Genomic DNA, 11966 nt, shown 5'->3' with positions numbered 1-11966 from the left:
TGTTGTTGTCATGTATGGGATTCACTATCATTAATCCTGAAATATTGAAATCTTGAATTTCAGTATCTCAAGACTATAAAGTAGAACATTTACAATAGTGAAACCCCAAAAGAGCGAAATTCAAAATTGCGACTTTTAAATAACACCCTCCACCACACAAACAAACATACATACAACTTCCTCCCCACACTACAACAAACCAACAAAATACACACTAACACAGCAACACAAATACACACACCTACCCTACATATAAGCAGGGGGGCAAGCCCCCATGCACCTCCTCATGTGGGGGGGGGCTGCACTCCCCCACAACCCCATTACTTATATATACTAACTGAGGTTGCACTAAAAAGACAAAAATACTAAACCCACCACTGCATATTCTATAGTCCCCTTGCATAAACACACACCACATATGTAGAAACACCACCACCACTCCCAATACTTACACACTCACACTGTAACCTACACCTAAAACTTCCCAACATACTCACACTCAAATCCCTACCCAAAACCCTTAAAAAACAGCACTTACCTGAATATCCACACAACGGCAGGCAAACCATATCCCACAGCACACCGCACCTTACAAACACAGCAAATCCCACATACCGTGCCACCACAACTGTGTATTCAAGACTTCAACTGCACTTTCGGCACTTTTGTCTCAAGATACTGAAATTCAAGATTTCAGTATTTTGAGATAGTAAAGTGCTTCCCATGTATGACAATTTTCTTCAATGCAAAAGGTAGGAATTCAGAGAATTTGTGCCTAATTGGGAATTCAGGCATAGAAAGTATCATTCACACTGCCCACATTCTAATCAACTGGAGAGACTTGTGCAGACAGTGAAAACCTTGTGAGAAAGAGCAGTAGCAAAAGTTTTGAGGGCTATCATTTAACAATTTTAGGAATTCAGAAATAATCTTCTGCAAGGAATAAGTATTACACTAGCTCAGTGTTTAATGGGTGTGAGGATGAAAAGGAAATTACCTATTTTAACTACATTATTGATGGCTCAAAATTAAAACAAACCAAAGAAGATTTCAAAATAAAATCTGTTGAAACTGAACTCTTTTACTTGGAAGACAGACAGAGAGAAAGCCAGAGAGACAGTAAGAATATAATAGTCATGAGAAGTTTAGTGTACTCTTATGCAGCTGAAACAAGATTCTGTACAATTATTAATTGAGACGGTTCAGGATTTAAGGACGTGGTACACAAAAATAGAATAAGATGATGGCTACTTATAGGTTAGTTCATACATCCATTACAGAAAGGTGATAGACAGCTACTGTCTTTATCAGACAGGGAAAGGTTTAGAATTTGAACATGAGATCTCCATTAACCATGTTATGGTTCTGCTGTGTTGGGCAGTTCCATCCCAAAGGGCATTGATATCAGTATGGCATGGGATTACAGAGGCTCACCTGCTAAAAGTTTGTAGTGGCGGTAGTAAGGGGAACTGCCAAAATGGGGAGAAGTGGGCAGGGGCAAAGAACCTACATATAAGCTTCAGTGAGAGCATTATGAAATGTATGCCTGAGTCTTTGTCTAAAAGGAAGAAAGTAAATCTCAGATGGAAACCAATAGCCCTGAGCAGGAAGGTAGTGATAGTACTTAGGAACAAGGAAGAGACATTAAAATAGTGGAACAAAGCCAAAGGAGAGGATGAGAAGAAAGCCTATATTAAGACGATGAGATACACAACTAAGCAGGCAAGGAAGGCAAGACTTGACTGGAGAGAAAATTACTCAGAGGGCAAAGAAAGAGAAAAATAACTTTTTCATGAACATTTCAGAGGGAGAAGGGCTGCACTGAACTAAGTTTGTGACTGAAGGTGAAATGTTAGGATCAAAATAACTTATTGCTGAATTATTCGGTGAGTTCTTCGCCTCAGTATTTTTAAATAAAATAAAAAATAAAGTGCATGGCAATAAAGAAGAAGGCAGGGGGAGGACAACGAGAATGGAAAATGGGCAAATAAGCAAGAAAAGGAACTGGACAGCTTACAGGAACTTATAGAAGAACAAAGCGCAGGATCCGCTCAGTCAGGGTACACACTAATTTAGCAAGTTCACTTCAAGGATCACTCACAGAAACTGTGACTAGGCTTATGGCATGTGAGGAAATACCAGATGATTGACCATCTGATCAAGGGAGCTGGCAGGACCAGTTTAAGCAACTACTGGCCTTGAAGCCTGGAGTCAGTAGCAGGGCCTTGATATCTAGGCCCGAGTTGGCATGATTTTGCTGCCAAATTTGACAGATTGACAGCGTAGATGGGTGAGGGAATGGCAGCAGATGCAGCCTGTCCCCGGTTCAGTAAAGCTTTTGTATCATTACCATGTCGTAGGGTGTCCAGTAAGCTCAGTAAATGCTCATATAACTGAAAGAGCAGAACTGAGGCACGAGGGTAGGGAAGAGAGGAGGTATTCAGCTTAAACTGGATCTGAGAAAGTTTATCCTCAGAGAGTTGCGAAACCTTGTAAAAATGTTATCAGTGGTGAGATGTGACTCATCAGGGCCCTTCAATAGGGATGGTACAGCTGGTGGGGTTCAGGCAACTCCAGGCTGGAGGAGCAGGCAGCTACATATCAGATGCGCGCAAGCAGGCAGACTATTTAGCTCGAGTCTCCCTGCTGTCATATTTTGCAAAGTAATATTTCATTATATTAAATATAAAGATCATATGTTATTACAATATAATGTGATATAATGCAAACACTGGAGATAAATAATATATAGCGCTGTGATATGTTGCAATGTAATGCATCCACAATAATACAGAGTTATACTAAGCTTTTCAGCAAGTAATTTAATGAGCGATTACATAAACTAGATCATACATCGTAAAAGCTGAATAATCTGTTTTTTCCTGAGATATGTTAATGTTTCAGCATTGCATTTAGTTTTCTTGTTTTCACAAGAAGCACAGGAGGTAAATGGGGAAAAGTATGCATTATAAACAGAGAGAAAAAAAATGATTGAGTATTTAGTGATAAAAATAGGACATAAATAAAAATTTGTATTTATTTGCAGTCTTAATCATTTCTCCATGGTTGACTTGCACTCCCTTATATGTAAACATGATAATAGAGAGAATCAGTGTTATGTGGTATCCCCTTAAAGGGAGAGTTGTGTAACATTGTATATTTCACTCGAGAATATGTACTGACTGTGATGAATGCTCTCTGTGGTCACCGGTACATAAAAATATTAGGATGCCCTCCAAGTACACAGTGCAGTCTAGGCAAGTACACTTATGGATGCTAAGACAGAAGCAGACAGACATCAGCCATGCTGCCATTTTCATAATGGTTGCAAATCCTGATGTACACCATGTACAAAGCCCTACTTTGTTCAAACAGTAGAGACAGAAATGAGTAAAGAGTGATGGGCACCTAAAAACAGAGGTAAAGGGTCCACCTTGAAATGCACTAAGAAGACTCTGTAATGGACTCTTACCTGCATCTTTGCTAATTTTCATGCATTACCTTTGTGCAGCTGCCTAAAATTAGCAATGCACTAATATTAAGTGCACCTCCAATGTTTTGAAGGTGCAGTTAAATTAAGAAATAGGGTGTTGAGTACCATGCTTTTAAAGTCTGTTGAGGTACTTACAGGGATATACCCATTTGGGTGTATCCAGGTAGGTAGGAAGGGACAGTCCAACTCTCTGTCATATAGTTCTTTTTATCAAATAGAGCATTTTACTTGTTTTATTCATTTTAAATAAATATTAGATTGTTACGCAGCCTGGTGGTTCCAACTTTCTTTTTGCTGTTTGCTGCTCTTGGGATTTGTTTGGCGGAACCTTTGCTGTAAGATATCCACTTTTTTTCCTTTGGACTTTATATCAAGTCCATTTGTCTTAAGTGGAATAGAATCAGAGGAGGTACGGGGTGGGGCACATTTTACTTATTTGCAGCATTTGAACTACATACATCAAGACCAGGTTGTAAGCAAATATGAAAAGATAAAGAAAGGTAGAAATGGGGTCAAGAGTTTATTGAAATGTAGACATTTCCCAGGCAGCATGAGAAAATATTAATTATCACATGAAAGCTTGCAGGTTAAAAGTATTATGCTCACTTTTTTTTTGTGTTTTTGTGGTTTGGACTTTGCAGATGTAGCTGGGGTCTCTGACAATCAAATGTGGCCAGGAGAGCAAGGGCAATATGGGGTTAAGGAAGCAATCTACTAAAGTGGAATGATGCTAGTTTCGAATGGCCATCTACCTCGCTACAATTACAATTAAAATATCAAGGCATCATGTTTAAAGCCCACCCACAATTTAAAAATCAGCTCTTGGATAATAAAGAAAATACAGGCAAAATCTTGAGGCATTGCATTTTCTTCTTTAGAGAAATGAGCATCTTGGTTGTCTGCTTTCACTGAAAGTAGACTTGACTGGAAGGAACAAGTAACTAAATACATTTTGATGGCATTACAGTGCTTAATTTCTTTCTTTACTAGAGAGCCAGTGTTCAACGGAGGCAAATCTTTTCCCCATATGGATTCATAAGGTACAACATGTAAATGTATGTAGATACTAGTCCAAAGCATCTCCCCATTAGTATTATTTGTAATACATTAACATGCTCATGAATATAAGCAGATGCATTATTATTTTATTTTATTTATTTACATTTGTTGACCGGGAGTGTCGGACTGGACGTAGGTCCATTTTCAGTGGAGGCCCGGGGAGAAAAGCTCAACAGTTAAAATAAACAGACAGTAGTTACATTGGATTACATAGCGATTAACAATTTAACATAGCAATTACTTACAACATATTTACAGATGAAGAACATAGTACATCAGTAGACAACTAGAATCTTTATCTGTGAAGTACATAACAGACATTAACAAATGTTACAGTAAGAAGTTCCTGCTGTATAATAAGTACTAGGCTTATGAGCATCTGAGCTTGCTATAATCAAGGTTGTTAGTGGAGTGGAAAGAAAGGTAGTGTTTGGATGGGGTGGGTGATATTAGAGTGGGAGTTGCAAGGGCATAGCCAGCATGTTTTTAGGTGCACTTTTAGTAAAGTTTTGAAGTGGGTGCATGATGGTACATTGGTAATTGTGGGTGGAAGTGAGTTCCATAATTTGGCTATGGTGCAAGAGAATAGTGCTTCACCAGCAGAATTATTGGCTTTTGTGATCTGCAAGGGATTTTTGTTGCTGGATCTTAGTTGTCTGGTGGTGCGATAGGGTTGGTGTAGATTCTGGAGGGAAGGGACATTTAGTGGGTGGTTTACTAGTTTGTGGGCGAGTGAGAGTTGATACCACTGAAGGAGGTGAGGGAGTTCAAGCCAGCCCAGTTCAGTAAGTGAGAGACAGTGGTGACTATGGTAGGATGCCCCTGTGGCAAATTTGGCGATTTTGTTGTAGCAGGTCTCTAGTTTGTTTAAATCGCATTGCCTTAGGTTGGTATAAATTGGAGAGGCATAAAGTAGGGTGGAGATAAGGTGGGAATTTGCTACTGAAATCTTTGCTGCTTTGGTGAGACGTTGCTTATTTCTGTATAACGCTCCTAGTTTTTTGTGGACTTTTTTTATGGTCATGGATATGTGAATGTCAAATTTTAGTTTGTTTGTTTCCGCTCCTAGCAATTTGGTGTGTTCAGTTTGGTATATAGTGGTGTTGTCTTTTGCTGTGATGTTAAAGTGAGAGTTGTTTTGAGTATGTTTGGTGGGTTGGAAGATAAGTAGTTTAGTTTTGTTTGGGTTGAGTATTAACTGGGCATCGGATAACCAAGTTTCAACAGAGGAAAAGGCTTCCTCGGATAACCAAGTTTCAACAGAGGAAAAGGCTTCCTGTGTGACTTATTGCAGTTTGGGTAGGGACTGGGCTGAGCAGATGATGGTTGAGTCATCTGCGTATTGTATGTGTGCGCCATGTTTGGTGGCAGAGGCTAGATTATTGGTGTAAACAGAGAAGAGTAGTTAAGTTCCCAGCTACTATCTTTTCCTTGTGATGCATATGTAATGATTATTTGTGTTCATTTTAGGTATGCTAACAAATGCAAGAGACAGTGAACTGCCTGACCCAGACAATGTGGCCAACATAAAGAAGATTCAGAAAGATAAAGGTAGGTTTTATTACTGTCAGTAAATAAAAACAAATCAATGTGTTTATAGCTGACCAGCTAGTGATGATATTAGAGGTATTTTTCCTTCACCTATACATTGTAAATAGTGCATTGTATTAGTTGAGTAATGCTTCTGTTTTGATTGTTTTAAAATATTTGAATGGTGCTTTGGAACATTGATTCAGTCAGTACCACAATAACTTATTGCACTAACTACTGTTTTGCTAGCCTAAAAAAAAAAAAAAAACTTTTATTCTGTTTTTAATATTGTACAACTGTTTAAATATTGTTTTTGTATTCTTGTATATATTTGGTGTGCATATATTTTTGTATATTGCTATCATTGTTAATTGCTTTTAGATACTATGTTAGGATCTTTGCAACTGTACATCTACGTCCATTTGTTTTATGTACTCTAATCGCAGTAATATTCATATATCAAATGTAAAAAACAATGTAATCTTCCTTGCGGCTTTTCTCCCCGGGTCTCCACTGAAAATGGGCTTCTGGCCCAATCAGACCCTACCTGGTTATCAAATGAAAATAAATATAATAAATACTTAAACAGCCACATCTTCATGCTGAGGGGCCAATGTGTAGATTTGTAGCTCAGATATAATCTATGTACACAAGTATCGTTTTTTTTAATAAGCAGTACCCACCTATCAAAAGTACAGTCCATTTTTATTAAGCGTTCAAAAAAATATTCCTTTGGTTAAACAGTGACATTTGCTAACTACCACAGGCTGTGAGTTGACATGTTTGGACCTGCAATATCATACCAAGATTAATTAACGAAAGAGGTACATTTCGATGTTGCCTTGTTCATGAAAAATGGTACAAAAATATTTGAGAAAAGAAACTTTGCATTTCACTGTTTTCATACGCCATGTTACAGATCCTATGGATTGTTTTATCTGCACATTACCTCTGTTTAATTATGCTAAGTGTGATATAAAGAGACCTGTGTATAAAGTTTGTTTTACTAAGCTTGCTTTAATGTAAGGCTTCATAAATACTGGAATGACTCACACTTGTACTATCACAGGCTGTAAATGTGCATATGATATTTTTTCTTCTCTGATTACTCAACCTCCCATACAGAAGATTGTAGCAGTCCTTGATTGGGAAACCTAGAACTAATAAGGTGTGCTAGTGTTTTCCACAATGATGAGCCAAGTTCCAGGTATTGTCTCAGATGACACCAGGTCCTAGGAAATCCTTTGTATAATGTTAGTGGGTCAAACTCTTTGGATAAATTTCCTTTAGTCTAAGAAGCCATCCAGACTTTGGTGTCAAGGGGCAAAAACATTATAAATACCTCTTTCTATGTCAGTTTTATAGAATACATTGTATTATTGCATGTGTCATATTGAATACATTTTGGTGACTGTTAAAAACAGTAAGATCAGTGGTAAAACTGGAGGCCTACTGAAAGTAATCCGAACTTGGTAAGTAAATATCATAACAGGATGATGATAAGGAACTTGCCCAAAAGAAATGCCACATACGCAGTCTGACAGGAAATTATTAATAAAAGGACTACTGGATATAACAAAAGGGATCTAGATTTGTTAGACAGTATTCTGCTGGTGTATTTTAACATGTATATTTAGAGAAAGGCGTTAAAGATTACTTACACTCAACCCCTCACATCAGGGAATCTGCCTGGAATAAGTACTTAGTGTTTACAGCAAGTTATAATGGAAGACTATAAAGGCACATGCTCATATGGACATTGTAAATCAGTGCTAGCATTTTAACAAAACATAGCTTTTCCCATCCAGATAATGTAGTTTCAGCGAATGACGCTTTTGGTGCCACACTCACCTTTGGTGTTGGAAGGCCAGAATGCTGTTGGCTGTATTTCCACTGCAGGTGCCTAGATTGCTGACAATACAGTGCAGCATTGGAGGGTGGGTGGGGTGTTGCTGCACTCCTGAGTGTGCCATCTGATTGAGTTGGTGGTAGCTCAGGTGGATGTAAAAGATCTTATCTCACCTATCAAAGAGAGTAGGGAAAGTTACTCTGATGCCCTGGCCAAATTTCCCTTAGAAGTACAGATAGCAGTAGCATAGCTAGGGGCAGGGTGAAAGGCCATCTTCCTCAAACACAAAGTGTTAAGGGTCTTGACCTCAGCCATCCTAACTTGATCACTCGAGTCCATACCTGCTTTTAAAAGCAGGTATTGCATTTACAGACAAACCTGAGCACTGTAGTGCTCCAGGTGTGGTGTAAAATAAACTGTAGCAACTGATGTCATAAAGAGAGGAGCCACTAACCAAGTCAACAAAGGATAATTAAAAGTAAAAATGTAAAAGGATTGTATTGCATCAAAATCAACAGCCATTTTATGAAGAGATTTCTAAATTTATCAGAGACATAAAATCTGCAATGAATGCAAACATATTAGCAAGTACATTAATCAATGAATAGAACAGCTTTTGAATGTCAAGAGTTTATAAATCCTCTTTAGAGAATCTAAGACAGTAATTTAGATAAAGGATTGTTAGCTTTATAGTCCAGATGGGTTTCCCTACAAGTGGTCAATCTGTAGTTTATTAAGCTCTAACAATCCACTCCCATTTATCCAAAGTTTCTTTTCACCAACCACATTTCCTTTTATAATATTTCATTGAGCATTAACTTCTTAGTCCTAGTTCTCTTCTGTTTCCTTTTCCCGACCGCATTTCCTTTTATAATATTTCATTGAGCATTAACTTCTTAGTCCTAGTTCTGTACTGTTTCCTTTCCCCGACTACTTTTGCTAATGTGACGGATGAGTATATTGTGTTTACTCTGGCTAATAGATTTTCATGTAGTCCCAGTTTCTGATAATATAGAAGATTATGATAAGCCACCAATCATAACCAAGTTGTTAATGAGTCCAAAAAAGTCACCTCTTTGGAAAAAAGTTCAAGAAGTGGATTTCTTTCATCCATTTTGAGAACACATCAGCAAGTGGTTATTAACAACAACCAAGTCATAGTTATTTACAACATATGAGCAGTTTTACCTACTGCTGATAAACTACAAGTTATCAATAAAGTTTACAATCACAATGTGTCAAACTGCTTTAAAAGCTGTCAAAGACACCATACTGCTACACAAATGACACCAGAAATCAAGTAATAACTTTAAAAAGTGTTAAACACCTTGCTTTGATACGCTTTTATTGTTTATGTGGCAGCACAAAGTGTATTACAGCTCCCAGAACTATCCGTAGGTTTCTGGTTCAGGTATATGATGCTGCTGTCTGTGCAACAGCAACATCTTTGCTAAAACAAGCTTCATATGCATATACCCAAGTGTAGCAGGCTTGTTATAGTATGGAGCTTGCATACAAACCTCACTATAAAATGTCTACTTTTTATCTGTTTGAGTGGTGAATCATCTTTAGTTTTATTGTAGAATTTGTAAGTCAAACAAAAGGGCCACAATTTTCTAATATGAATGTATTTACACTGTAATATTAGATTAATATGGCACCATGATGTAGAGGTCAAATTTGCTGTGTCTCATTGCTTGAGTCTCCAGTACAATGCTCAGATTGGGTGAATTTTGTGTGAGCTGTGTGTGTCCTGTCTTTGCTGGATGTTTCAGTTTTCTCCCACATCTCAAAGACATTCTCCTAGGCAAACTAGATTTTCTAAATTGCTCATGGGTGTGTATGTGGTGAGTGAATAAGTATGGATGTGTACATTCTACAATGGGCTGGTGTTCTCTTCGGCCTAGGTTTTCTCCTTGCACCCTTTGCTTGACAGGATAAGCTCCTTCTCCCTCATGACCCTGAACACTGTGGAAGATAAAGTAATTTGAGAATGAAAGAATGAATGACAACTTAGTAAACCACCAATACAGTTTACAGGATAAAACCGGAAGACAGCTGAACAGCATACAAAGTTAATTTAATAATGACATATTGCAAAGCTGTTTCAGATATGTCCATCATTTCTTACCCCACTTCCCCCCGATTAACAACATATTCACACTATCATTCACAACCTTTTCTTCCAAGGTATTACGTGCATGGTGTGTGTCTTTATTCAGCTGTTTATTTCTTTAATTAATGGTAGTTTGGGAAAGATACACTGATATTATCACTGTTTCAAATATCACCCAGTTTGAAGGAAAGGTTTATGCAAGTCTGGACTTTTGTAATAATATGATTACTACAAAGAGACTACAAAAAAATGTCAAAGTACTCAACGATATTAGAATATTGTAAACATAACGAGTTCCTTTTTCACGTGTAGAATTGAGTAATTGTGCATGGCAGTAGGGTTACATGAACATACAAATAGGGAGAAAACGACACAATTAACTTCTTGACGAATGGATACTGGTTAAAAAGCAGTATGTATAGCTATAAACAGAGGACAGGAACATGGTTTAATGCTAGTCTGTTTATGCATCTGTTTGATGACCTTTATTGGATTAGAAGTGTGCATAAGAAATTAAGAATTCTTTTGCAGATGGGACAATTTCACCATATAGGTTTTTAATGTTTAGTTCAATCCAATACAGGCAGATAAGTGAGGCAGCCTACTGTACATACTGGCAATGCAGTTACACTGTATTTGTGAAAGGGACTATGACCACTATGGATGAAATAAAAAGAAATATATATAAGACAGGAACAAAAAGCTAGATGTATCAGACCGAATTTGATGTTCAGGGAAATTATGCATTCTGAAACCTTCCACATTACTAGTTGTAATCATAGTTCCTTTGTAAATAGAGAGAAGAGAATTGTTCACCTTAATGTGTAACTGCAAATCATAATGCAGTTACACAAAAAGCTGTATCTCTGCTTTTAATGTGAATGACAAACACTATCACTTAAAAAAATCTCAATCACATCGGATTGAGAATGTAAGTTATCTAACAGCTGCCTGCACAGATCAAAGATTTTTTTTTTTTATATAGGAGGCACACTCCCCCATGTGGAGGGCAAGTCAATAACATCCCTTAACTTCTGTATAATAATGTTACCAATGTTACCAATGTGTAACAATGTGGAAAGGATAAACATCCCAAAACAATACACAGTGGTCTCAAACAACCTGCTGTCCTGATTTGATTGGTTATCAATGAAAAGACCTCTCAATGAAAGAAAATCCAACTGGTAGTGATCAGGCATATTAAAACCTGATTAACTGATTTTTGGGGACATATAGGGTAAGCTATATGTGCTGTTTACTCATAATGCAGTAAACTTAGCAAATATTCTGCTGGTAAGAAAATGCAGTAGAAACAGAATCATTATAGGTGATATATGAAGGTATTTCTTACACTACATATTAATACTATGACATTTTCCCTAAACACCCTCTCACTGTGAAGTACCTTTTAAAAAATGGCACATTTTAATAGAGAATGCTTGCTGTGAGTTAACACATTTTAATTTCTTCTGCGTTATCTAGTAATAGGATCATTTGAATTTGTAATAGCAAACCAGATTTATATAGGTTTACAGTATCAACAAGCAGCTATGGTAGCTTGGCAAGGAATGAGTATATGTTGTAGATTTTGTTACAGAAAGTTCGTTCATTCACCCTTAGGGACCTTCCAATTTGATAGTGCAAGCACAGATCAGCTTAAAACCATTGTATATATTAATCAAAAAAATCCCATCTGTCTCATTTATTGCAGCTAAACATATATCATCTTGAAGCTAATGAACTGCAGTTTTTTTAGAGAGTCTGAAAGAGGACAAGGTTAAAAAAAAACATGAAGCTAACAAATTACATATCCAAAAAAAAATGAAACTGTTAGTTTTAAAAAGAGGTACCAAGCAATTATGCAGATCGATTGTCATCAAACCTACAGAGTGCTATTTATTTACAGAAAGACTGTAGTA

General features: G+C 37.2%; 1 protein-coding gene across 3 annotated transcripts in view; it reads left to right on the top strand.

Moving 5' to 3' along the window:
• DACH2 (dachshund family transcription factor 2) overlaps positions 1–11966 on the top strand; it is a 1303080-nt gene that overhangs the window by 1132036 nt on the left and 159078 nt on the right. For all 3 annotated transcript variants that reach the window (XM_044057751.1, XM_044057750.1, XM_044057749.1), the window contains one exon: positions 6023–6103. In XM_044057751.1, the coding sequence (XP_043913686.1) occupies positions 6023–6103 (81 nt within the window). The remainder of the gene's footprint in view (positions 1–6022; positions 6104–11966) is intronic.

This window comes from Protopterus annectens, chromosome 15.part0 (genome assembly GCF_019279795.1).
Source record: "Protopterus annectens isolate FY-2018-M chromosome 15.part0, PAN1.0, whole genome shotgun sequence".
Lineage (NCBI taxonomy): Eukaryota > Metazoa > Chordata > Ceratodontiformes > Protopteridae > Protopterus > Protopterus annectens.
Note: the sequence above shows the minus strand (reverse complement) of the source record. Positions and strands in the feature narration are given on the sequence as shown.